The sequence below is a fragment of the Onychomys torridus genome, chromosome 14 (genome assembly GCF_903995425.1).
Source record: "Onychomys torridus chromosome 14, mOncTor1.1, whole genome shotgun sequence".
In the NCBI taxonomy this organism is placed as follows: domain Eukaryota; kingdom Metazoa; phylum Chordata; class Mammalia; order Rodentia; family Cricetidae; genus Onychomys; species Onychomys torridus.
In genome coordinates, this window is record NC_050456.1 from 38,241,400 (window position 1) to 38,269,082 (window position 27,683).

A 27,683-nucleotide genomic window follows, 5' to 3' on the forward strand; every position below is an offset into this window, starting at 1 on the left:
GCTATACCTTGCCACATTGCCTGTAGGGAATTCCCTTGAGGTTACAGTACTCATAGATGAGGGCGGCGCCTTCTACACACAATTTAGCTTTCAGAGATTCTGGTTTATAGTAAATTCCACTATGTATGACACCACTGTTCCGTCCAGTCTGGTGAAGAGCTATAATACAAGAGAGATAGGGTATGAAAGGTAAATGACTCACACAGAACCTAGGAGGTAAAACACAATTAACCATGTAGCAGAGGCCACATCATTTAAACATTCTGCCTAGATGTGTTCTATTTCTTGGCACCTTCCTCTAGCAGCTACCCTCGGCGTCACTGCTAAATCACTCCTGCCCATCTCCGAGTTCAACTTAAGCTTTGTTTAAACACCATTTCACCAAACCACTTTAAAGGCCCCCCATGACTCTCTGCACATGCTCCAAGGCCTTCTTTGGAGGGAAGTGGGGTTGTTGGTATCAACAGGGACAATCCTAGAGGCTGATGGAGAATGAACGCAAGCCTGGGAGGACCATGCTGCCTTCTGGGGTCCCAGGGTACTCAAGCTCCAACGGCACACTTAGGGTGTGCCCTTGTGTGGTCTTTAGTCTCCCCATCCCCTCTTCTTCCTGCCACCGGATATAACCCCCCAAATCAACCACCTCCACACAAGCCCTCGTCCCAGACTTTCCTTCTCAAGAGAATCTAAAACGAGACACAACCATGAACGTTTTTCATGACTGGTTCAGCCGTCAAAGGAAGCAGGTTCCCAGCAAGCTGATGGTATACGTACCTAAATCTTTCTCCTTTTCCACAACACCAATTGAAAGTCCGGGATGCTTCAGGATGAGTGTTCTGGCAGAGGCAAGCCCCAAAATTCCGCCCCCGATGATGACTATATCAAATGAGCTTTAAGAGAAAGCAAGCATTAAGAATTTATGTTTATAGACCTCACCGAACTTCACTAGCATAATTTTCATTAATGAGAAACTAAAGTACAAATTTGTCAATGACATATGTTCTTTATATTATATATAACAAATGTCATATTACATATCATATGTTGTTTATATATTTAATATACCATATATGTGACAGATAATAAGATTATATATATGTATATCACATTGTATGATAAAATCAGTGTTAAAGGTCCTGTACTACATTTCAGTCATAGAAGGTTCTCAAAATGACAAAGTTTTCTGATGGAGAACAGAGTAATTGCCAAGAGTTAAGAAGAACGGAGAGGTGGGATGTGACCAGAGAGGGATAGATAACGAATCTTTGTGGTGATGGAACAGTTCACTGTGTGGACAGAAAACACGCTACATGTACGGACTGTAACACCACAGCTGCCATGGCTCCAAAGCATGGCAAGGCTACCGCAGGCCCCGTTGCTCATTGCCATGTAGGGTTGCAACAGCATTACCTGGGGAAAACCTGGAAGCCATGTAACAAAGCAGATAATTTGGGAATGTTCTCTATACACCAAAGAAATGTTCATTTAGGCAAATATAAAAAAACAAAAAATAATAGTCCCGATATTCTCTATCAGAGAGTCTAAGAAAAGGAATCCAGGCATTGAACTTGATTTCCTATTTAATGTTGACTCACAGGTTGAGACACGTACATCCCAGCCTTCACAGGCTGGGTCCTCTGTTCATTCCCTCCTGTTCGATAACGGCCCACTTTAGTTGACAGCGATCCCACTCAGCGCCCACCCGATGGAGGCAATGTTCTTCACCTGGAGAAACTCCAGAGACAACCTCTTCTAAGGGTCCATTTCACTGGGGTCCACACGCATGCCGTTCACACTCCTGGCAGGGTTCACCCTACACTGAGGTGTATCTGAAAGAGGCTCTTAACTTGGGGTTCTTCACCACAGACAAGCTTCCCACCAGCATCTAAGGAGCTTGGTGGCCAGCTGGGGGCTCAGGTCCTCAGCGGATGCTGGAGATGCTGAGATCTTTCCTTGGGCTTTCTGTCAGCGGCTCATCTGCCTGGGGAGCTGCAAGCTGCTTTCTCCTTTTGGCCCGAAGTTAGTTCATCTCCTCGGGAGGGCTTCCTTTACCTTACAGTCTCTTTGCCCTCCCAGACAGAATCAGATGTTGAAGTTCTGCTGGGACTAGAGTCTCTGATTGAATCTTTTGGCCACCACACCTTTCCTCAGCTTAGCTCCAACCATGATAGAGCATTTACCATTTATCGTGGGCTCCTGGGGGGCAGGGAGGAGGGTTAGGGGAACTGTGGGTACAAGTGGAACAAGTGGGGGGATGAGGGTGGGGACCCACTACATGAGACAAATGATGAGTGCCCCCGTGGGAGGGTGGGCTGTGGCCAAGGTTCTCTCCAGAGACCTTAGCACAACTGACACCATGTTGGAAGCACCATTCTGACCTTAGCACCCAGCACGGAGGCCCCCCAAACCTGCCAATACGGGAACGAAGGCCTAATCCATCTAAGACCTAGTCCATAGTTCCAAGATCCAGGAAAGTTTCTAAACGTACTAACCTTGCTTTTTGGCTCTGCAGTTTCACTTTCCAATAACTGTTCCTGCTCACTAAAGTGTGTCAACCAAGATGTGGGGTTTGTGCATAAAAGTCAAGGAACAGTGAGGCTCAGGGCTGCATGATTTGGGCAAGTTCCCTGTGCAGCCACTGGCTGGGGCAATAAAGACTTTCTATTCAGCTTTAAGAGTGTCCATGTGTGTTCTGTGGAGGAGTCTGCCTCACAACAATAGTGTTGCTAGTATTTCATCACGTGTCTTCTCTGCAGGTTCATTTCCTCAGGGAGGAGTCCTTCTGCACCTGACGCTAGATAAAAGAGCCTTCTTGGGAATTCATGATGTTCAGGGCAAACAGCCCTGCAATGGAAAATGTAGTTACCTTTTCCTTATCTGCAGAGTTGAAGCCATATCCCTCCATAAGGGGAAGGCACAGACATCTGGCCACCAGCAGAAAAGAGGTCCAGCCTTTTATGACTGAATGATCACAACCAGCTGAACTTGCAGCTTGACACCAACTCTAGAGGTACTGTTGGCATTCTTGTAACATCTGTTGACCTGGCTGACCCCCTGCTGTCCAGACTTGACTGGTAGCCATTTCTTATTGGTGTCACTGTTGACCATTACAGCGGCCAGCACTTGGCGATACTGTTCGTTCATTTTGCTACCAGGACAGGCACTGTAGCTCAGTGTCTGGCAGAGCTGTGGAGAGCTGGCAGGGTTCATCTTTTCTGGTGAGCTTCTCAGGGGGAGCTGACTGACAGCTGGGCCCTACCACCTTGTGTGCCCAGGTCCACAGCGGAATTTCTATGCCCCAATTATGGGGATTACACCAAATCTGATTAAACTGCATACAACTACACACAGAACACAGAGCGCATGTAAAACTGATGGAACCTGAACAACATGTGTGCACTGTATCAATATTAATTTTCTGGCTTTGCTGTTGTACTATGCTAACACTGGGGAGAATGTTGGGGAAGGGGGAAGGCAACATAAAATCATTCTATAATTTTTGCAACTTTCTATGGATCTACAATTATCCCCAAATAAAAAGTATAAAAAAAAATGTCCGGGGCTAGGAAAATGGTAAATTGGTAAAAAAACAAAAACAACAACAACAAAACAACAACAACAAAAAAAAAAACCCAACCGCTCGCTGTGCACACAGAAGGACCTGAGTTTGTATCCCAAGCACCTTTATGTGAAAGCATAATCTCACCCATCTGTAACCTTGGGGTCGGGTAGGGAGACGGGCAGATCCCTGGAGCTTGCTGGCCAGCCAACCTCCTTGAGAGACCCTGTCTCAAAAGATGGAGCAGGTGGGGTGGCACATACCTTTAATCCTGGCACTTGCAAGGCAGGGCCAGGCAGAGCTCTGACAGTTGGAGGCCAACCTGATCTACATCGGGAGCTACAGGACAGCCAGGGCTACGTAGGGAAACCTTGTTTCAACACCATCTAACAGCCTCTATGGCCCGTAGACTAAAATTTAACGTGACACTGTCCCTCTCCAGTGTTTTTCTACACATTTTTCTTCCACTAAATCACATTCATCAGGCTCGCCTTCCTGTCTCAAAACAACCAAAAGCTTCCCCCCTTAAAGCTTTCCGCACAGAACACTGCATTTGCCGGCTTTCGTAGGCAGCTCACGGTAGGCAACTGAGTGCTGCTCAGGGGGACATTAGTGCGTGCAAGGAACTGCCCTACTGCAGCCCAGTTCTGGATCTTCCATGCAACGCAGAGAACGCTAGCTAAGAATCAGCACACTGATTTACAGCGTGCTAGGTCCCTTAATCCTCAAAATGACCACCCAGGGGGCCAGCCTAGGATCCTATTCACCACTCAGCCTTTAAAATGGTTAAGAAACGGGGAGGTGGGGGCGTATTCGGAGCCAGATTCGCTTCTGACCTCCAATCAACACGGCCTTTCCTCCCTCCCACAAATGCTGCGGATGAACCCTGTAGGTCAGCAGCTCCTGGAGTCCGAGGCTGGACCACAGAAACAGGACTTCAACGCCTAGGGCAGAGGAGACGTCCAGTCGGGGCGTAGGTCCAGTCCGAGACACCTCAGAGGGAAGCAGCAAGGGCAGGCCACCACCACTCACTTACCTGGTGCTGGAGCTGCGGCCACCCCCGCACGGAAGCCCGGGCCCCCTGGACGCCCGCTCACTTGCCGGGAGGAAGCCCCCAGCAAAGCGGCCCGGGGCTCGACCGCAGGCACCGCCCAGGTAACGCAGGGTCGGCCACATGGCCTGCGCCACCTCCTCCCCTCGCCCAGCCTCCGCCGCTGCAGCCGGAACGACTCTACGGGAGAAGCGCGCCGCTCTCCAGCCCCGCCCCCAAGCGAGGGCCAATGAAACGCGCGCTTTTGCCTTCCGTGGGCGTGGCCTCGGCTGCCCAATGGGCGAACGCGGCGGAGGGAAAAGCCGGAGGGCGAAGGGCCGGCCAGACGCAGGGACGCCGCGCGTCGTGAGTAGGGAAGCGAGGGCGCAGGCGGGGACCGGGTGGTGGTTCCGCTCCCCCGGGCCTTCGGCGGGCGCTGCCTCGACCGGACGCCTGCGCTGGGCTGCCAGAGAAGGCCGTGCGTGGCGGGGTGACCTCTGGCTCCCCCGGCCTCTCCTTCGGCCACGGCCCCCTGGTCGGTTGGCGACGCCCTGGCCCCGGAGCCGGGGACTGGCAGCTGAGCCACCTCCTGCTGCTCTCTGTCACCACCACGTCCGAGGCTTCTGGGCCCTTCGTGGGGCTCCTGATGGTGTCGTTGATTCGACTGCTCACTCAGCTTGTGAATAGCGGGCGCTGAGCTAGGCGCTGGGTGAAAGTAGACAGTTCGGTCCCTCTCATCATTTAGTGGTTTTTGGTTTTGTTTGTTTTTTAAAGATTGACTTATTTGTGAGTGTATGTGTGACTGTGCCTGCATGGGTTTAGGTGCAACACGTGTGCGCGGGAACCCCGCAGAAACCAGGAAAGGGAATCAAAAGATCCCCTGGAACTGAACTGTTGGGTGATTGTAAGCCCCCGTGTGGGTGCTGGGAACCAAACCGAGGTCCTCAGGCAAGACCAATTAGCAGTCTCAACCACCGAGCCTTCTCTCCAGCCCCAGCCCTGTCTTAATCACTGGACCAAGATAAATGTCCATGTGTTAGAACTCACGGAGCAGGTCACTTTACTGTGTTTCCTCTACTGAGAGCTATGTAATCACCTAAGGACCTTATAACTCTGTAAAAATGTGTGATTCTTTGTCACCATACTAGTGTAATCCCCATTCTCTGCTTGATGGTAGCTCTTTGATTTTAGGGTTGGAACAGCCTAACAGGACCAAAACAGAATCATAGAACTATTGCCAAAAGGACTTGTCGGTTGGAACGTTGGTGCAGGCTCAGGGAAATCTTACCACCCCTGCCTCAGAGAGTCTTCTGTTAGTGTCATTGAGCAGATAATCATGTATATGAGAATATTCAACAACTCAGCAAAGCATTAGCTTTTTATTATGCCTGAATGATTTATCTCATGAGCAGTACTAGACGTTTTGTCTCATTGGTGGGACATTTTCAGAGGGTTAGTCCATTATCATCATCATGGCCAGGAGCATGGCGCATGCAGGAAGACATGGTGCTGGCTACATCTTGATATGCAGGCAACAGGAAGTAGACTGAGACACTAGGCAGTTTCTTGAGCATATATGAAACCTCAAATCCCACCTCCATAGTGACACACTTCCTCCAACAAGACCACTTCTCCAACAAGGCCACGCTTCGTAATGATGCCTCTCCCTCTGAAGGCCATTTTCTTTCAAACCACCACAGTCCACTCAAAGGCCCCCAAAGACTTGTAGCCATATCATAATGCGAAAATGCACTCAGTTCAACTCCAAAAAGTTCCCATAGTCTATAACAGTTTATAAACATATTTAGAAGTCTAAAGTTGAAAGTCTCTCCTGAGATTCATGCAATCTCTTAACTGTAATCACCTGTAAAGTCAAAATAAAAAAGATCACATACTTCCAATATATAACGGTACAGATTATACATTACCATTCCAGAACATAGGGAAGGGAGCATAGTGAGGAAATACTGGACCAAAGCAAGACCAAAAGCCAGCTGGGCAAACTCCGAACTCTGTGTTTCCATGTCTGTAGTCAAAGTGCTCTTCAGATCTCCAACTCCTTTTGGCTCTGTGCAACTTTGCCTGGTGGCCTCTCTAGTCCTCCATTCAGGGACACCCCTGACACATTCCTGGCCTCAGTGGCTTTCCTTAGTCTTGGAGGAAGGTTCCATAGTGCCTTTCTTCTGTCCTTGACTCTAAAGCCAGAACCATGTGGCCAAAGCTGCCAAGTTCTATTGCTTGCTGGCACTGGAGCATGGCCCCTCGTTCAATTATACCTTCACCAGCTTTCTTTCCTTCACTACCTAAGCTTGGCTGTTTTGGAATTTACTCTGTAGACCAAGCTGGCCTCAAACTCAAAGATTCAAAAGCCTTTGTCTTCTGAGTGCTGGGATTAAAGGTTCTAAGCTTTTCTTTAGTTCCTTTTCACAAGTTGGAAACTTAGCTGGTGGGATCTTGCCCTGAGGTCACCATTCCCTTTATTCCATTTCTTAATCTGTTTATCTCCTCGAGCACAGGACTTAGTTCCATTCCACTTTTTTTTTTTCTTTTTTTCGAGACAGGGTTTCTCTGTAGCTTTGGAGCCTGTCCTGGAACTCTCTCTGTAGCCCAGGCTGGCCTCGAACTCACAGAGATCCGACTGGCTCTGCTTCCCAAGTGCTGGGATTAAAGGCGTGCACCGCCACCACCCAGCCCATACCACTTTTTGGTGTTCCTTTTCATTATAAATCTTCATTAGAGCTACCACTAATAACCACATGACAGAGTCTATACTAGGCTGTTTTGAGATTTTCTATGCCAAAAGAATTGATCCAAAACTCTTTACTGTAGCTTCAGGCAAACTTTTTAGACAAGGGCAAAAAGCAGCCACTTTCTTCACCAAAATATCACAAGAACGATTGATCTCTAGACAACAAACTGAAATTTTTTTCCTCTGAAACTTCTTGAGCCAGCCCCTCACAGTTCAAATCACCCTCAGCACCACTGTCTTCCATGCTCCTACTAGTCTGGCCCATTAAGCAGTGCTTAAAGCATTCCACTGCTTTCACAACCCAAAGTACCAAAGTCCAAATTCCTCCAAATAAAAACACGGTCAGGTTTGTGACACCAATACCCGACTCCAGTACCAACGTCTGTCTTAGTTAGGGTTTTCTATTGTTGTGAAGAGACACCAAGACCACCACAACTCTTATAAAAGGAAACATGTAATTGAGATGGCTTACATTTTCAGAAGTTCAGTCCATTATCATTATAACTGGGAGCATGATGGCATGCAGACAGACATGGTGCTAGCTACAACTGCAGGCAGCAGGAAGTCGACTGAGACACTGGGCTGTTTCTTATATGAAACCTCCAATCCCACCTCCACAGTGACACACTTCCTCCAACAATGCCAGACCTCCTAATAGTGCCTTTCCCTTTGAGGGCCATTTCCTTTCAGACCACCACAGTTGTATTTTAAATTCTGTGTACTATTTTATGGTGATTGTAGGTTCTCATGCAGTTATAAGAGCTAATAGAGAGCCCATGTGTCCTGGTTTGCTTTTTGTTGCTGTGATAAATACCATGACCAAAAGAAACATAGAAGGAAAGGATTTATTTCATCTTACAGCTTATAGTGCATCGTGAAGGGATGCCAACAGGAGCTGAAGCCGAGGCCATGGAGGAGTGCGGCTTACTGGCTCGCTCAGTTTGGTTTCTTGTATACCTCAAGACCACCTGCCCAGGGGTGGTACCACCCACAGTGGGCTTGGCTCTTCCACATCATCAATCAAGAAAATGCCCCACACACTGTCATATGGAGAAATTTTCTCAATTGAAATTCCTTCTCCCAGATGACTCTAGCTATGTCAGTTTGACCAAAAACTAAGACAATGGCCTCTTGTCAACTTGACACAAACACATCACTATTAAACCATAAACTTCCCTTTCTTGTTTGTTCCCAAGATGCCATGTTACTATTTTTTAAAGATATATTTATTTATTATGTATACAATGTTCTGTCTGCATGCTTGCCTGCACACCAGAAGAGGGCAACAGATCTCATTGTAGATGGTTATGTGTCACCATGTGGTTGCTGGGAATTGAACTCAGGACCTTTGGAAGAGCAACCAGTGCTCTTAACCTCTGAGCCATCTCTCTAGCCCATCCTGTTACTGTTAATACCACAATATAGAACATAGTATAACTTTTAGGTGTGTGAGTGTTTTGCCTGCATGTATGTTTGTATATCATGTGTGTGTGCCTGGTGCCTATGCAGGCCAGAAGAGGGCATTGGATCTCCTGGAACTGAGTTTCAAGTGCTCGTAAGCTGCCATATAGGTTCTAGGAATCAAACTTGAATTCTCTGAAAGAGCAACTTTTGTTAGGAATTTTGGCTCTTTTTTGGGGGGCCTTCCACCCAGCACCCAAATAAATTGCACACAGAGGCTTTCTTACTTATGAATGCCTGGCCTTAACTTAGCTTAGTTTCTAGCCAGCTTTTCTTAAATTATTCCGTCTACCTTTTGCCTCTGGGCTTTTCCCGTTCTCTTACTTCTATAAATCTTACTCATGCTCCGCGGCTGGCTGTGTAGCTGGGTGGCTGGCCCTGGAGTCCTCCTCCTTCTCTGGCTGCTTCTTTTTCTCTTCATTCCTCCATCTCTCTTATTCTTTTCTCCCAGATTTCTCCTTCTATATTATTCTCTCTGCCTGCTAGTTTCATCTATCTCTCCTGCCTTACCATTGGCCATTCAGTTCTTTATTAGACCATCAGATGTTTTACACGGGCACAGTACCACAGGTTTACAGAGTTAAACAAATGCAACATTAAAAAAAAAGTAACACACCTTAAAGTGATATTCTATTACAAGCAACCAGTGCTCTTAACTGCAGAACCATCCTTCTAGCCCCTAAGGATAACTTTAAAAGTCCCACAGTTAGTAAATACAAGATGGTGTCAGCTGCAGCAGTGTGGCATCCTGGTGTCTCTGCTGCTGGGCCAGACCTGCCAAGGGGCAGGACAGCCATGTTGAGTGGAAAACCCTGCAATGAGAGTTCAGCTCATATGTGGAAGGCCCTCACTTCCTTTTCGGCACTGCCCAGGACGGGAGTGAGGATGCTCAGCATTTTCCTGAAGTTACAACATGAAGGGCACTGGAGACTCAAGTTGGTTGCTTACCCCATCTCTGGATCAAGACCAAGCCCTTTCCCTGGAACAGTGATAGGCAAACCCATTTCCATAACTCTTACATTAATCCATTTCCAACTGGCTCTGGAGATGAGTGAAAAGAATCTGAACCTTCACCCAGGCAACAAGGGGCCACACAGCACGGTTTAACCATTGCTGTACATGTGGGCCACAAAAGCATATGGGATGCTAAGCTTATCTTTCCTTCTATCAAATGGGGACCATTATACCAACCTTCCATCTCTTTGCTTGTGGGAGGAGGGGGCTTAAATAAATAAACTTAGAAAAGAGTCCTTCAGTCTTTAAAATTTTCAAAACTTTGTAAGTTCCAGTTTGGGGTCAAGGTCCTTTCTCGGGGAGACCTGGCCTTCTTTTCAGGAGTTCTGGATCTCTGCACTGGACAAAGTCTGGAAATTGGTTGGCACCCAGAGTCCCTGTTGCTATGCTACAGTGTAGCCTTATTTCTTTTGTTCTGGAGTTTTTCTGATTATGTAGGTCAAACAAAAACCTAGGCTTCTTGCCAGTACCAAAGGTCCATACGGGTCAGGCCTCTGCTGTCCATTACAGTAACTATACTCATTTTGCCTTTGTGATCAATGCTGCCGCGTGACCCCTGCTAATCCAGGACTCAAACCTATCACATTTACTTGAATTGAGAAGCAGTGTCTGGCACAAGGAGAAGAGCAAGACGAACAAAGCTCTTCAATGTGCTGGTGCCACGCCCATCATTTTCAGTTTTGTAGGATTATTGAAGGGCATGTCTTCTGGACCCTCCCAGTGTAGTGAATTGGGTTTTACATGGACCCATTCCAGCATTCCAATTCCCCAGAGCCTTAGAATCCCTTCATCAACATAAAGCCAAAGAATGTCAGATGTCTGCAGCTCCTTTTCTATAGGCCATCTTCTGACAAGCTCTCCAGCCAACCAATTAAACTTCAGACATTTCTTTAAGCTGTGTGAACTTCCATATTAAACTTAGAATCTTCACCCAGTGGCTCCATATTTATAAATTCAGCCTGATCCAGTTTTACGTTTTTTCCACCATTATCCCTTATTTTAAAAATTCATTGCTGGGCGGTGGTGGCGAACGCCTTTAATCCCAGCACTTGGGAAGCAGAGCCAGGCGGATCTTTGTGAGTTTGAGGCCAGCCTGGGCTACAGAGCGAGATCCAGGAAAGGTGCAAAGCTACACAGAGAAACCCTGTCTCAAAAAACCATAAATAAATAAATAAATAAATTCATTTCCATATAATTTCCCCAAATTTTTGCTTGAATGAATTGGCAAACTTATTAAGCTCTTTAGGGGTATAGCACACTTCCTCAAGGCCTGCACTTTCTTTCTCACCTCAAGGAACCTGCTTAGCCTTGGATCTGGTTCTAGGTACAGAGGGAACTGTTGGTGAGCACTGAGGGACATCTATGTTGTCCTGCTTGGCATCTCCTTCAGAAAAGGCCACTGCCAGTTCAGCAGACAAACGAAGGGTTTATTCCCTCAGACATGGGTAAGAGGGCAGTCCTGCAGGGGTTTGGGGTAGGGATGCATCCTCTGGCCAAGGGTAGAAAAACTTCTTCCTCAAATGACATAAACCTTTCAGAGTCTGAGGGTTCAAAGTTTTTAGCCTCATAAGAATCCTCCCATCCATTTCCCTCCTAAGGTACAAGATCCCACTCCTACCAATCAGTGTCTTACTTTAATTGCCTCACCTTTTGAGGCAGAGATTTGAATTTTCACTGTAATTCAGCCAGTCTTAAAATGAGGATTTGTATTTGATTTTCAGCGACTTGAGCTCACTTCTCTTCCAGTGTACATTTAGAAATTTTTAGATGCTTATGTGTCACGACCGCCTCGACCAGCAAGGAAGACGCAACATCGAGCTCTTCTTTCATCAGTTTATTCAGGAACCTTGAACAGTCTTCTTTTTTCCTGGGGAAACCTGCTCACTCCTTATATAGCCTCTGGGCAGCCAACCCTAGCACGCCCCGTGGGCAACACCGATGGGCCCAGCCATGAAGAAGCAAGCTAGATTCTCAGCCTTAGCCAAATAAGGAGTTGTTTATCACTGAGAGCACTCACCATCAGGAAGGCGGAGAGCAGAAGCCAGCGCCATCTTTAAGGCATGGCTGCACACAGCTCTCTACACTTATGTGCATCTCATTAATTCTATCACTGAGCTCATTCTTCTCCAGTAGTTGGTTGTTTTTTACTCTTTTGGCTTTTTGGGAGGTCTGCCACCCAGTTCCTAAATAAATCACACAGAAGCTTTTTCTTGCTTATAAATGCCTGGCCTTAGCTTGACTTATTTCTAGCCAGCTTTCCTTAACTTTAAATTTTCCTGTCTGTAGTTTGTTCCTGGGCTTCTCCCTTTCTTACTTCTGTAAATCTTACTTTCATGCTTACTCCTTGGCTGGCTGGGTGGCTGGGTGGCTGGGTGGCTGGCCCCTAGCATCTTCCTTTCCTTGTTCTCTTGCTTTCTCTTTCTTTTCCCTCTCAGATTCCTCCTTCTATTTATTCTCTCTGCGTGCCAGCCCTGCCTATCCTTTCTCCTGCCTTACTATTGGCCATTCAGCTCTTTATTAGACCATTAGGTGTTTTAGACAGGCAACAAAATGTAACACATCTTAAAATAATATTCTCCAACATTCTCCAGAGATACCAAAAGTGACCAGCTGGCAATGTCATTTTCTTCCTTTCTTTCTTTTTTCTTAATTGTCTTTTTTTTTTAATGTAGAGAGTCACTAAATTCCTTGCTCTTCACAAGAGGTAAATCAGAATCATCAACGGCATTTATCTCAGTACATTCTTTAAATGGTTCACATCATGGACTTGGAGCGTTTTGCATGGTACTAGGAAAATCAATAGTTACTGTAGGTTTTGGCAAGTTGGAAAGCCAGCTCCAGAAACCACCAAGCCTACTAGAAAAACTCATCCATATGATTCCATTTCTCTAGAACCACTCACTCATGGTATCACAATCTGTATTAGTCAGTGCTCTCTAAAGAAATAGAATAAATAGATTCGTGTGTATGTGTGTGTGTGTGTGTGTGTGTGTGTGTGTGTTGTGTGTGTGAACTTCAAGATAGATGAACTTGCTATCCAGAGTGAGGGTAAGAAGGCAAAAAACAAAGTTTTCTTCTATGTCCTTTTTTGTGGGCTGCCACAAGAAGATAAAGCCCAGATTTAGGGTGGGTCTTCCTGCTTCAAATAATCCAAAGGAAATCCCTCACTGGAGTGCCCAGGAACTTGGGCTTTAGGGTCAGATGCAGTCAAGTGGACAACTAGGATTAGCCATTACTTCATTTTGTCCATCCCCCCCCCCCCCCCGTGATAAAATCTTACAAGCTGTAGTACAGTATCATACTGGCAATTGACATATTCCCTCAGATGTCCCCAGTGTTACATTTCTGTGTGTAGTTCTATAGATTATCATCACTGATGTAGAGGTTTATGCCCACCATCATAATCAAGATAACAGTTGCATCACAAGGATCCTTCCAGATATCCTTTTTGACCACAACTTCCCTTGGTAACTCTCCTGTCATTCTTCCTTTCCATAATTTTGTCATTTTAAGAATGTTGGGGTTGGGGATTTAGCTCAGGGGTAGAGCTCTTGCCTAGCAAATGCAAGGCCCTGGGTTCAGTCCTCAGCTCCAACAACAACAACAACAAAAGAATGTTGTACAGGGGCTGGAGAGATAGCTTGATACTTAAGAGCATTTACTGCTTGTATTAGTCAGGGTTCTCTAGAAGAACAGAACTTATTAAATGAATATATATGTGTGTGTGGATTATTAGAATAGCGTAAAGGCTGTGGTCCAGCTAATCCAGCAATGTCTACCAATAGAAGGTCCAAGAATCCAGTAGCTGTTTAGTCAACGAGGCTGGATGTCTCAGCTGGACTTCAGTATATGCCAGAATTCTGAAGAAGTAGACACTAATGCCAGTGAAGGAATGGACTTACTAGAGAGAGAGAGCAAACAGGCAAAGAGAGCCTCCTTCTTTCATGTCCTTTAGAAAGGCTGCCACCAAAGGTGTGGCCCAGATTAAAGGTGGATCTTCCTACCTCAAAAGATCTGTATTAGAAATTAGTCATATTTCAGATTATCTAAATAAGAAAAATCCTTCACAGCTGCTTGGGTTTTAGTTAATTTCAGTTGTAGTCAAGTTGACAACCAAGAATAGTTATTACACCACTCTTGCAGAGGACCAGGGTTCAGTTACCAACACCTACATCAGGAGGCTCATGGCCACCTATAACTACAGTTGCAGAAGACTTAGTGTTCTGGCCTCTCCAGGCACACACAAATACATAAAAATAATAAACCTTTAATAAAAGGCTGTACAAGTGTAACTATATAGCACACAAGCTTTGGGGTTGGCCTTACATATAATCCTTTGACAGTCATCCACATTGTTCCTTGTGGTGCATTTCTTTTAATCCTGAGTAGTTTTCAGTAGTGTCTTGTACTAAGCATTATAGCCAAACATTCCCCTACAAAAGACACCCAAGATGTCTGCAGTTTTTGCATCATGAATAAAGCTGTTGTGAACATTATTGTGCAGCTTTTTGTACAAACCTGTTTTCTCTAGGATAAATGCTCAAGAGTCTGCGTGCTAGGTCATATTTAAAAGTTTGTCTAAATAATTGCCAAATGATTTCCAAAGTAACTGTACCAGGGTTTGAGTGGTTCAGTTTCTCATCATTGTCAGCAGCCTTAGATGCTGCTACTGTTTTGTCTTAACCGTTCTGAACCATGAATAGTAGGGATGACTTGGTTTGTGGACGGTACATTTGATTTGCTGGGGGGACAGCTTGTTGGTAGAGCATGAGGATGAACAAGACCTGTAGTTCCAGGTCCTGGAGAAAGAAAGTCAAGACAAAAGGATAGTGTTGATTTAATACTACATTGAATACACAATTATAGAGGGGGTGGGCTGTGATTAGACATCTGTGGGCCACCTGGCCTGTAGTCATATCTTTTGTCTTCCTTTGTTTATGTTTTAACTAGTCTGTGATTTTGAGCATGTACTTCTTACTTTAGGAGGATGAAAGAATATACAAGCTATTCTCTGCTTGCCTTATTTGAAGATCTATACAATAGTTTGCTTCAGTAATTTCAAATAAGAATTTACCTTTCATTCATACACTCTGTAATATCTGTGATTAGAGACATTTGTATTACTGACCCCATGCTCCTCAGCAAGAGCCTATAAAGAGTTAGTTTGGTGAATATCCTGTGACGTCCCACTAATGGTTGGGGGACCTTTGCTTCTACCTCCTAACAAATTACTCCGTCAGTTTCACTTAATTCAGACCCCAGGTAGTCAACTATGAGTAGTTAGTTTACAGTGGAATAGAGTTGTATTTAAGGGTAAATTTACCCATCCTGATGCTCCACCCCTCTCTCCACACTACCACTGTCAAGAGCTAATTCATTCTTTGGCCAACACACTAGTCGTCAATTGATAGCCTATTAAGGAATGCATTTAATATAATAATAAAAAGCTCCACCTTTGGGCCAGGCAGTGGTGGCACATGCCTGTAATCCCAGCACTAGAGAGGCAAAGGTAGATGGATCTCTGTGAGTTTGAGGCCAGCCTGAGCTACAGAGATAGTCAGGACAGGTTCCAAAGCTACAGAGAAACCCTGTCTGGAAAAAAACAAAAAAACACACACAAAAAAGTTTCACCTTTAAAATATTCACTTTATTCAAATGAGGAAGTGCTATCAAATCTACTTAGAAAACTGTGTGTGTGTATGTATGTGTGTGTGTGTGTGTGTGTGTGTGTGTGTGTAAATTTTAGAAACACTGTTATAAACTTAGGGCTTCTTCTGATAGTAAACGGAAGTGTGATTCCTTTTTATAATTTAAATTTCTCCATTATTTGTTGCACCAGTCATATAGCAACAACGATTTTCTTACCTGCTTTTAACTGGTTTAACTTACTGGCATCACATATACTAGCTCACCACCAGAGGTCTCCTCTTTCCATATAGAAAGCATCCCCACTGTTAGCTGCTTGGTTTCAAGCAGGAAGTGTTCTCAGATGTCGGTCAGCGAAGCTGAAGTTGAAAATGTAAAAACTCACCAAATTGTATGTCTTTATTTCTATATATATAAATTTAATTTTTACTATAACTCGGTATAAGGATAACATCTAATCTTTTTAGAAATCATAGCTGAAATAAAGTTGGCCTTACTCTTATTAAGCTGGATTAAAAAATGAACCAAAATGACTCCAGCAGAAGTATTGAGGTCTTACAGTGCTATTCCATTGGCTGAGTAACAGAGTCTCTGGCTTGACTTTTGCACATGGGTAGCTGGCCACTGAAGACTGCTCATCAACAGATACCGGTAACCTTTGCATTGTGTTGAAACAATGGAAATAAGTAATCCTTGTCCCTCTTTTAGCCCTGCCTGCTCCTCTCCCCACTTAATCTTCTTCACTGAAAACTCTCTTTTAGTTTGTGAGGCAGTCTCACTATGTAGTCCTGGGTGGAGCTTACTATGTAGACCAGGCTGGCCTTGAACCCACAGAGATCTCCTGCCTCTGCCTCCCAAGTGCTGGGATTAAAGGAGTCATCACAGACTGCTTGAAAACTCTTAATCACTGTTTAAGACTCAGCTAAAATCTCTAGTATGAATCCTTCCTCACCTTTCTAGGCTTTCACACAGCCCATGCCTCCAAGTACCACATTGGCTCGTGCTTGTGTTTCCCTGTCCTCTGTCTTCTCCATTAGACCACGGACCCCATGAGGACAGGACGGGATCTTCCTTTGTACTTCTCTGGCTGCTGCTTTGTCTCACCATTGGTTTGTACTAAGTATAGCAAACATTCAGTGAGCATTTATGAATGAATGAATGAATGAATGAATGACTAGGTGGGATTCACTCATTTAAGATTTTGACAGATGAAGTTGGAGGTGGAATTAATAGAGGGAATAATAGCCTGAGTAGAGGATGAAAAAGCACAGTTGTAAGTGAAATTGGCAACAAAGGAGTTCTTAGGGTGGACATAGGTGGAGAGAGCTTTAACAAAAGTCTGGCAAGGCTGTGACTGCTGGATGTAGTGGAGGCAGATCTATGGTGATGAAGATAAAGATGGAGTCTGAGAGGTATCATCAGTTGAATAGTTGAGTACTTGCCTAACAGGTACTCAACCCGGTGATCAATTCCAAACACTGCTAAAAAGAAGGAGGGGTTGGGAAAGACCAGAGAAGGGAGGAGAGGCCAGAGGAGAGCAGGTAGTCCCCAGATTCCATCAGAAAGAAGGAGGGGTTAGAGGAGGAAGGAGAGGCCTGAGAAGAGCAGGTGGGTCCTCAACATCCCACTGTTTCCTCGATTTTCAAATGCTTCCCACTCAGGCACTTTTTGAGTCTTCTTTTCCCTTTTGAGTTCTAGAATCATCCTGGCTGGTAGGGTAGAGCACTAGGTTCAAATTCAACACTGACACGAATTAGCTCTGAAACATTGAGCAAGTTCCTTTAGACCCATGCATTTATTAATGCCCCGCCTTGTTCCAGAAAGGATTTAGAGTGTCAGCATGTTACTTAATATCAAGGCTTCAGTTTCCTCATCTCTAAAGGAGAGGTTTCATGTAGCTGACCCAAGTTCCTTCCAGCTCTTACACTTTGTGACTCTGATTCCAATGATGGTGTTGGCCATCTTCCCTTAGGAGTCCTGCCAACACTTCCTATTTAGACTAGGAAAAACTAAAAGGAAAAAGAACTGAGCCCACAACCCTTACCCACTGATTTCTTATATTGGTGTGTATGTGGTGTGTGTGTGTGTGTGTGTGTGTGTGTGTGTGTGTGTGTGTGTGTGTGTCTGTGTGTGTCTGTGTCTGTGTGTCTGTGTGTGTCTGTGTCTGTGTGTCTGTCTGCCTGCCTGTCTGTCTGTGCTCACATGTGTGTGTTTGCATGTGGAGGTCAGGGTCAACATTGAATTTCCTCAGTCTCTTTCTGTTGTGGGCTGTCCACCAGAGACATGGGTTTAAGCCAATAGAAAGTCTTTATTAGCTGACTGGTGACTACACTTGAGTGAGTGTAGCCCCAAGTTTTTCTCAGAGTGAGCTTTTAAGCACAAAAACTGTGTCCTTATTGACACACTTCAGTTAAAAAGAACACTTAGCCAGAAGTGTAATGACAGAAGCCAAAAAGCAAGGTTGGTTATTTAGAGTCTTCTTTATACCTGTGAACACCGGTGGATTAGATCTTTGTTTGCATTTTGGCAGGTGGTACTGTCTGTGTGCTGAGTTTTATGGCCCGAGTGGTATTTCCATCATGGGGTCAGTTGTGCTAAGTTCTGAGGCCCTGTTACATTTCTACCTTACTTCTTAGAGGTTCTCACACTGATCCTGGAGCTCGCCAATTAGGCTAGACTGGCTGGCCAGCAAGGGATCTTTCTGTCCCTACTCTCCCACCACTGAGAGAGTGTTTGCATGCTGCCAAATAGGCTTTTTACATGACTGCTGGGGATCTGAACTCAGGTCCTCACGCTTGTGGACAAGCACTTTACGCATTGAACCATCCTTGGTATTGGCTTCTGCTAATAACATCACCATCCTGCCAGTGATCCAGGGCCAAGGCTTAGTGTCATCTTCAGGTCTTCTAGCTCTTATTTCTATATGTCCCTTACTGAGCCATATGGGATCTTAGCTCTGCCATTCTATCCTTCTGTGGCTAAGCCCTTTCTTATAAAGCCCTTGTTAGCTCTTTCTGTACCATTCTGTATTGACTTATTTATTTATTTTGAAACAGACTGTAGCTATATTGTTCAGGTTAGCCTCCAGCTCCTGTGCTAAAGCAAGCCTCCTGCCTCAGCCTCTGAAGCAGCTAGGATTCTGGGACCCTGTCGCCATATCTGACTTGATCTTTGGTATTGATGCTGCTGTCTGAGTAAATTCCCTGGATCACAGCTTCAACAAAGCCAGTTCTCTGTTCTGCTGTCTCAGTGACTCCCTGCTGTCTACAGAACGTGGTCCAGACATCCCGGCTGCAAGACCGGAGACCTGGTGGAACGGACTCTTCTCTTCATGACCTCCTGGACAAACCAAACCAACCTACAACATGCCTTACTTTCCTCCCTTGGCTTATAACCTGTCATAACTTGCCTGGCTTTTTTGTCTGTTGAATCATCTCTATCCATATTTTAGCTCTTTCAAGGCTTGTATCAAGTCTTGTCGTTTATTTTTAACTACTTGGCGACTTGGGCCACTCCATCCTGGGCTAATTTCCTTAAGGATAGAGAGCACATTTTGCTTTTCTTGCAACCCCAACCCTCACACCTGGCCCAGTGCTAGATAACTTGAATTGAGATGAATTGAGACTTAATCAGAAATTATTTTCTCAGCTCGTGGCTGGAAATCATCTGAACAACTCATCTCTTTTTCACAAATGAGAAAATCCAGGGTCAGAGAAGTAAAATTGCTTGCCCATGCTTCTCAGCTGCCTGATGTAGATTTGTCTGTGCTCTGGTGACTCACTTGTGTCTTTATTCTAAATAGACCTGCTTTTATTTTCCTTTCCCTACTTGGATGGAAACTCTGTAACCATGTCACATTGTTCCTTATGGGACTATAGTTTGTCATTTTGTTTTTGAAATGTATATTGGAAGTGGAGCTGGTTTGAGCAAATCTATAGTTATATAAAAAAAAAAATAAACATAATGGGCAACACTGCAGACAATTAAGGTTCAAACAATGAAATTTAAGATAGAAGGGACATTAGACATCATCTAGTCCCAACCTCTCATTTTGAGCAAATAAGAAACAAACAAAACCCAAGAATTGGAGACAGGAGTGACTAGTCAATAACATGAGCTAGCAGCACAAGTATTGACACTGAAGCTGTGGAATAAGTTACCAGATGTGTGGGCTCTGGTTGATGAGTTCATGAGGGTCTGATTTGTGTGTCTAGATCAAATGATGTGGGGTTCTGGTTGATGAGTTCATGGGGGTCTGATTTGTGTGTCTAGATCAAATGATGTGGGGTTCTGGTTGATGAGTTCATGGGGTTACTGTTCTGTATGTCTAGATTAAATGATGATGTTTGGAAAAATTTCAAGGCAACTCTGCAGCTTAAAGAAAATCCCACAGTCATGTGACTCCAGATACTTCTGGGAATGGTTGAATACAGTGTTTAACAAGTAAGTGACTCTAATTAAGTGGAGAAAAATGTGGGGATTTTTATAACTGGACAGGTCCTAAATTGCTCTTTGGCTAGTTGGTTATTTCTTGTGTTTCAAATTATTTTTCTTTCGAACAATATGCAGAGTATGATCCTAATTTTTTTATAAACAATAAAACATAAACAGAAAAGTACCTTATAAAATATTAATTGCTTGTCTGGGTTACAGAATACTAGCATATTTTTATTTCTTAAGATGTTTTCATTTTTACTTCATGTGTATTGTGTTGGCTGCATGTATGGATGTGCACCACATGTGTACCTGGTGCCCACAGAGGTTAGAAGGGCATCATTCCCTGGAACTGGAGCTGCAGATAGTTGTGAGCCACCATGTATGTGCTGGGAACTGAACCCAGGTCCTCTACAAGAGCAGTAAGTGCTCTTACCCAGTAAGCCACCTCTCTAGTCCCAAGTGGGATTTTTCTTATTTGTCTATTGATGCCTTTCAAATTATCTAAAATGAATTTTCATTCTTTTTATGCTCAACAGTATATGTAACTTTGAAATACATTATCCTCTTTCTTCTCAAGGAATGTTATTAGCACTTTGAGTCCTACTAAGGAGAACTCCAGTATTTAAAAGCTTAGTGTAGCTAGATGTGGTGGCTCCCATTTTTAATCCAAGCACTTGAGAGACAGAGACAGGAGAATCTCTGTGAAATCAAGGGCAGCCTGGTCTACATAAGTGAGTTCTAGAACACTTGGGAACCCCTCAGTAATATAGAGAAATTTTTAAATAAATTAGAATAATAAAAATAAAAACTTAGTATGTGGCACACTCATAGAAGTGCTGTATTGAAACAGGTATGACAAATCTCACTGCTAAACATCACCATGTGACTGCAAAGAAAAAGGCATTGCAGAAGTTAGTAGTAAATAGCACCAAGAGGCTAATTTGAGAATGGTTTCAAAATTATTCCCTTTTTAATCATTTGTTTGTTTAAGACAGAGTCTGTCTATGTAGCTCTGGCTGTCCTGGAACTCAATATGTACACTGGGCTAGCTTTGAACTCATAGAGATCCAGCTGCCTCTGCTGGGATTAAAAGTGCGCCACTGTACCTGGCTTCTTGTTAATGTTTTAATGAAAACTGGTCCCCAGATAGTCACTAGATTGTGGTAGGGACCTCCTATCACAAGCTCCATGACACATATGAACGTTGCCTAACATAGGGAAGACCTGCCTTTAAGCCCAGAACCAAAATAATAAATTAAATCCCACCATGTCCTGTATGAGAGCACATACCTATAATCTCTCCACTGAGGAGGCAAAGGGGAAAAGATCATGAGTTCAAGGCTAGCCTGGCAGGCACAGTGAGACTCTGCCTCCAGAACGTTGGTAATTATATTGATATATCTTGTTAGAGCTTCCAGAGAGTAAAACTAAAGAAAAAAAAAAAAAGCAAGAAAGACAAAGTAAGCAAAAAGCACTAAAGAGAGCACAGGTTTTTGTTTTGTTTTTGTTTTTGTTTTTGTTTTTGTTTTTTGTAGATCTCAGATCTCATTAATACACTTACTCCTCAGTCATTTGAAATAAAAATTGATTTCTGGTCCATCTTTGTGTTGGTGAACACAACTAAGAAACTAGTTGCAAGGGATGTGAACTACCTCTGTTTTCTTGTCAACAGAGTAGATTATGAACGCATCAAGGATGTTGGCCCAGACAGGGCAGCATCTGAGTGGCTGCTTCGGTGTGGGGCCAAAGTACGCTACTGTGGCCACCAGAAGTGGCTACAGGATTACAACCACATCCCAGGAAGCTTTGGGGACAGATACAAGATTCAAGCAATTGATGCCACCGATTCTTGTATCATGGACATTGGACTGGATCACATGGGTAAGTCCCTGCCATTTGCTTTTAGGGCATGCAGGTGGTTTACAATGAATGTTTTGTTACATTTACCCACTGTCACAGTCATGGTCATGCATTTCAGTAGAAGTGACTGTTTATTCCTGTCTTCAAAGTGAATAGAGATCATGTGATATGCACCTTCCTCCCTTATGGGCATCTTTCTGTGTTCTTTTGTTCACTTAAAATTCAAAGCCTGTTTGATTTGGTCAGACTGTCTTAGTCAAACTTACGTCTTTGTGAACCCATCAGTAACATAAGACTAAGTATATCCAGACAGCTTCTGCTCGTGTAGGAATTTCTTTCTTCCAATACATGGGCATCAGAGTGGCCCTTGCACCAGCCCAAGCTGTGTAAGGAATATGTCATATGGTCAACAGGTTCCCATAGAATGGTCAAAGCCAGGACAGTCCTGTCTGTGAACCAAGGACTCTTAGTCATGATAAGAGTAAAAGAGATTCTTAAACTATGCGTTTCCCTCCAGAGGGCCTAGAGCACGTTGAAAAAATAATACTATGCAAGTGTCATTATGTTGAAGATAACTGTTTGCAGAGGCTTAGTCAACTTGAAAAATTACGAAAAAGCCTATTGGAAATGGAAATCATTGCCTGTGGGAATGTCACAGACAACGGCATCATTGCTTTGCGGCATTTTAGGTAAGTGGTCAAAACCAGAACTTGATGAGGTGAATAATCAGAATATGAAACAGTAATCTCAGTATCACAGGCAGTTTGAGAAGTTTGAAACATTGGAGCCAAAGTACTAAACCATTTATCTCTTAACTAGCTGCTCTAACTAACTACTTCAAGGCTTCTTCCTCTTACAGAAACTTGAGTACCTTTAAGAACTTTGGGAGGTGTTTGTTTGTGTTATTATTAATATTTATGTACAAAGGATAGCTGTTTTGTATGTGTATAGAAATAAAAAAGACTCAGAAGTCAGTGAAATAAGGAAAAATAATAATTTTGAAGTCTCGCATGAGTTTCATTTAAAGTAGCCTTCCAATGATATTGCTCTAAAAGCCATTTGGAAGGTGTGTGGTGATGTAGATACCATCTACATATTACTTCCTAAACATCATATAAATTGAATTCATTTTTACAGTCATAAAAGGCCACACTGAAATGACTTTGTTTTTTCCTCTGTTTGCAGGAACCTCAGGTATTTGTATTTAAGTGATCTTCCTGGAGTCAGAGATAAAGAAAATCTTGTCCAAGTCTTTGAAACAGCACTGCCTTCTCTAGAACTAAAATTAAACCTGAAGTAAAATACGTGTCTGATTTCAGCACACAGGGTCATTTGAAATTGCTCCTACTAAATAGCTACACACACTCCATCATCACCAGTGGAACTAAGAAGATGTCTGAATAATGGAGAAGTAGAAAATAAATACTTAAAAGTGACTCACTAAAGTTACCTAGTTGGAAGAGAGAAATTATGTACATTAAATCACTTTTAAAATATGGATAACATTTTAATTCTATTGTCTTCCTCGTTGACATGTATAATGTATGTATTGGTGTAGATATTGATACAGAGATCTTTAAACCGCATTGCAAATACTCTTTTTTGTGTTATGATAATGTACATCTCTAAAGGCACTGAGGCATGTTGCTGCAAATGCCCGACCGTGAAAAACTGAAAGCTCCAGTCACAGGTTCAGTGGTGGAGTCGGCTGTGCACAGTGGTGAGTGGTGTTGAGAACAGCACGCTGTATTCCTTCCCAGGATTTGTACATACTGCTCAAGCTCCTGCATTTCTGTGTTCCAATAGGACATACTTTTTAAAAATACCCTTTCTCGGAATGAAGAATGCTGGTTAATTCTCCCTACTTCTACGCTTGGGCTACTGCTAGATAGAACTGAACACAGGTTCTCGTCTGTACCCAACTAGTTTTGCTGGTAAAACAAAGCAGGAGCCAGGCTGTCCTTACTCCCTATCTACTTCAGACAGAAGTTAGTGCATTGATTAAAAGCTAAATTTTGCTGTCCCTCAAATATTTTGAATGCTACCTCCTATGAACTCAAGGGACATAAAAATATAAACATGAAAATGAATTTTATATCTAGAAAACACTAATAAAGAATGTCATAAGGGGATAAAAACTAGTCTTTAATTTTTTTCCTGATGTAGCTGTAATTCCATCATTGGTAGTTATATTCTGATTCATGTGTAGGTTTCTGTATGCATGGTTGGATATCGGGTTGCTGAATATAAATTTGACTAGGAATGACCTACTGCAGTGCAGCTCTCAGGCAGAAAAGGGAACTCCAGCTGGTTTTAGAACTCTGCTTATAAAAACAAAAACAAAAACAAAACAAAACAAACCACCCTAATTCATGGGAAAGTGACAATTACATATATGACTGTCATTTGCAAGTCAGAAAACAGTAAATAAAAACAAAGACAAAGTAGAAGACATGTAGAATGGTCTCATGGGGTATGTGCTGATTCCACATAGGAGAGGAGGCTAGCAGGTTTGCTCAGATTTCCATTGCGCATAGGCATAAATGTAATAGACTGCACCGAAGAAAGGCAAGCCCTTTTATCTCAGGTCTGTTTCAGTACTGTGTGGCCCAACAGCTAATTTGTCATGACTTCATCTGGAGAGGCTTTTCTAATCTACAGTTTTCTGTAAAACTACGGATAAATTAGGCAGTTACCACCATTTGCCACCAAATACATGTTTATTGTCTTAAGAAGAGCGTTGGGGAGGCAATCTGAACTATTCACAGAAGTTGATATCCTTCCTTGTCATTTAACATGGCTGTCTAAGAGGAACTGAGTAACGCCGGGGCTGTTCTTTAACCCACCCTCAGTCAGGTCTATGGAAGAAGCTTTCTGTACTAAGGAAGCCTTAATTTGCCTTGGAGTAGCCAAGATTGTTGAACAGAATTTAGTAAACTACATAGCAGGAAGGGAACGGGGCTAAGTGATGTCATGAAATTAACACAAGAAGGAAAATGAGCGTGCAGAGGAAATGTTGTAAAGGTGCAGGAAAATAGAGCTTTGAAATCCATGTCTGAGAACTCCTGTGAACCAGCAGCACCAACCAGAAATGATAGTGAGAAACTGATATGGGCTTACATTGCCCGTGTCCAGGGGACAGCGAAGAAAAGCTTTGCTATTAGCAATAATAAACCGAATCGAAGGTAATTTTATGTCTCACTGTTTAAAAATCCTCTCTATTCGGTTTACCACTTCCTCATTTGTTACACTGTATTCATTAGCATGGTATGTACACATATATATGTGTTCAAGTGTATGAGTGTGTATTCACAGACATGTACATAGACATGATATATAGAATGTAATAAGAGATACTTTAAGGAGAGAATATCAGTTAGCAATCTGCGTGTTTCTTGATTCACATTGAAGTCCACAAGCAATTACATCTAAATCCAGATCATTTGAGTTTTACTTACAGAACAGTCTTCAGGTGTGAGGATGAGCTGAAAAACGGAGTGATAATTATTTACTGGCTGACAGGCTCTTTCTGTGAGGCCTGTGGGTCTTGTCCTATCCCTTTCTGATGCATCCTTTCTTAGGGTAAAGATAAAACTATATGTAAGAGATGTATAAGTATCTCATTGGTTATACAAGCATAAAACCTACAAAGTTTTAAGACTAGATATTCCTATCAACTTAGATATCCTAAAACATGTCTTAAAACACAAAAATCAAGAAAGAGCAAACAGGAAATAGCATCAAACATTTTGACTTCAGGGACTAAAATCATACTTAAATATGATTTGAGAACAACAGTAGAGATAGGACTCAAAACAGATCTAAAGAAATGCATGTGGACATTTCATAATCCACTTTTCACATATGGCATATGGCAAACGGAAGCATAAGGCCTTTGGACATCCTCTGGTGCAGCTATGGGCAGCAGGCACAGTTCACGCTCAGTCTTTCCACTCTGCTGCTTAGATAAGCAGAGGGTGAGATCCCAGCTTTTGCTGTCTTCTCTGGACACCCCACCAAGCACGGGAGTCTGGATCTGGACTTCTTCTTCGTATCTTCCCGCCAAGTGGTCTCCAGCTTCCTGTCTGTATTTTCTCCTGATGTGTGGTCACTACAGGAATCAAATGTCTACATTTTTTTTCCTTCAAATTATTGGTTCTTCATCACTCTGCCCACTCCTTAAATATTTGGAAAATGGTAGTTAAATTTCTTGGTACTACAGTGGTACTTCTTATTGTCCAAAGCTGGGAGGAGGCTGCTGCTGCTGGTTAGCTGAGGTAGGTACTGCAACTGAAACACAACACAAGATCAGGTTCAAAACTAGGCCATGCAGGGGTTCGTTATTATTTAGAATAAATCACAAAAGAAATAGCTTTGGAGGTACAGAAATAAATCTTCCTCTTATGAAGTCCAGAACCTGAGAGGCGGAGAAGTGTTTCAATTTGGATTTTTCCTTTGCTTTCAAAGATTTGATTTATATTTTAAAAGCAGCCCAAGCCAGGTATGTTGGCACAAAATGTAATTCCAGCACTCAGGGAGCTGAAGTGGTAAGATCACAATGGACCAGCCTGGGTTACACACTGAGACCTGCCTCAAAACAAAGCAAAAACACAGAAGCAACCAAGATCTTGGGTTAAGTTCCCACCACCATGCACAAACACACAGAACCCACATTAAAAAGGAAAAACACACAGGACTGGAGGTGTATCTCAGTAATAACTTGCTTGGTTACATGTGAGAGGCCTTAGATTCCAGCCCCAGCACCAAACACACACACACACACACACACACACACACACACACACACACACACACACACACAAAGAAAATTTCAAGACTATGGAAGAGCAGGCGATACCTGCATTATTGCGGAACAAAGAGATTCACAGCATTTGAGAATATCATGTAAGCCAAGGCCCTGTCTAGTAGAGAAAACAGATGTGCAGACCACTTGGGTACATTGCCCACTTACTCCTCTAATTAAAAAGACAACAACAACAAAAGTCAATGTCAAATGAAAATAAGAACAGGCCTATGTATTTTTTAATTGTGCCATGTGGCCTTATGTATCTGGAACAAAGATACTCTTAGTTCTTTTAAATAGAACAGTCCTTCAGGACTTCAGTACACCAAACAGTGAGGTTCTTTATTCCTTCCAATAGAAATACTTCAGCAGGTCTCTTTGCTCTTGAACACAAAGTATCAGTGAAATGGAGATAACTCAAGGAGGAAAGAGAGAGAGGACTTCTGGCCTGATTTACTCACTGGGCCATATATGATAGAGAATAATATCTCTTAGTTTTGTAACCATGGTCTACCTCAGAGCCTTGACACTGAGAAATTTTATTAGGAATATAATATAGGAATTAGCTCCATCTTTTCCCTGCCCAACCCCCCCCCCCACACCCCATCCAGGTGTCTATTTGAGGAAGTGGTGTCTACAAAGGAAAGATTTGTGGTGGTTTGAACAAGAATGGCCCTCATTATTTTGAAGCTTGGTTCCTAGGTGGCTGAACTGTTTGGGGAAGGATTAGGAGGTGTGGCCTTGTTGGAAGAAATGTATCACTGGGGGTGGGCTTTGAGGTTTCAGAAGCTCATGCCTGTCTCCCCCCAACCCCCACTCTCTCTTTCTCTCTCTGCTTCCTGTGGATAATATGTATGCTCTCAGCAACAGCTCCAGTGCCATGCCTGCCTGCCTGCTGCCAACCATGACGGTTATGGACCCACCCTCTGAAACTCCAAGCAAGCCCCCAATCGAATGCCTTCTTTTTTTTAAGTTGTCGTGGTCATGATGTTTCACCACAGCAACAGAAGATAACTAAGATACTAAGGCAAGGTAATTTGAAGCTTGTGAATCTACAGGGATCCAAAAGTGATCAAGAACAGCCAGCCCACCTCAGCTACGGTTCAACTAGATTCTAGATTGT

General features: G+C 43.4%; 3 protein-coding genes across 8 annotated transcripts in view; 1 reads left to right on the forward strand and 2 right to left on the reverse strand.

Annotated features, from left to right (window-relative positions):
• L2hgdh (L-2-hydroxyglutarate dehydrogenase) overlaps positions 1 to 4,811 on the reverse strand; it is a 31,074-nt gene extending 26,263 nt beyond the window's left edge. The window contains exons 1-3 of the mRNA XM_036206161.1: positions 4,596 to 4,811; positions 775 to 890; positions 8 to 159 (exon numbers count right to left, since the gene is read on the reverse strand). Coding sequence (XP_036062054.1) covers positions 8 to 159; positions 775 to 890; positions 4,596 to 4,735 — 408 coding nt within the window. The 5' untranslated portion in view covers positions 4,736 to 4,811. The remainder of the gene's footprint in view (positions 1 to 7; positions 160 to 774; positions 891 to 4,595) is intronic.
• A 69-nt stretch (positions 4,812 to 4,880) lies between these two features.
• Dmac2l (distal membrane arm assembly complex 2 like) lies at positions 4,881 to 26,546 on the forward strand. The gene is made up of 5 exons (XM_036206005.1): positions 4,881 to 4,955; positions 19,791 to 19,902; positions 21,569 to 21,777; positions 22,274 to 22,445; positions 22,942 to 26,546. Exons 2-5 carry the CDS (start codon positions 19,796 to 19,798, stop codon positions 23,054 to 23,056), a joined length of 603 nt encoding a protein of 200 aa, XP_036061898.1. The 5' UTR covers positions 4,881 to 4,955; positions 19,791 to 19,795; the 3' UTR covers positions 23,057 to 26,546.
• Cdkl1 (cyclin dependent kinase like 1) overlaps positions 22,709 to 27,683 on the reverse strand; it is a 48,725-nt gene continuing 43,750 nt past the window's right edge. For 5 of the 6 annotated variants that reach the window (XM_036206000.1, XM_036206001.1, XM_036206002.1 and 2 more), the window contains one exon: positions 22,709 to 26,046. In XM_036206000.1, coding sequence (XP_036061893.1) covers positions 25,936 to 26,046 — 111 coding nt within the window. In that variant the 3' untranslated portion in view covers positions 22,709 to 25,935. The remainder of the gene's footprint in view (positions 26,047 to 27,683) is intronic. The other variant, XM_036206003.1, reaches the window with a different exon arrangement.

Excerpts from the sequence above, each read along its gene's own strand:
- Dmac2l (XM_036206005.1), top strand. The coding sequence starts at position 19,796 with ATGATGATGTTTGGAAAAATTTCAAGGCAACTCTGCAGCTTAAAGAAA. Across the intron at positions 19,903-21,568 it reads TTGAATACAGTGTTTAACAA|AGTAGATTATGAACGCATCA; the intron begins GTAAGTGACTCT and ends TCTTGTCAACAG. Across the intron at positions 21,778-22,273 it reads CATTGGACTGGATCACATGG|AGGGCCTAGAGCACGTTGAA; the intron begins GTAAGTCCCTGC and ends GTTTCCCTCCAG.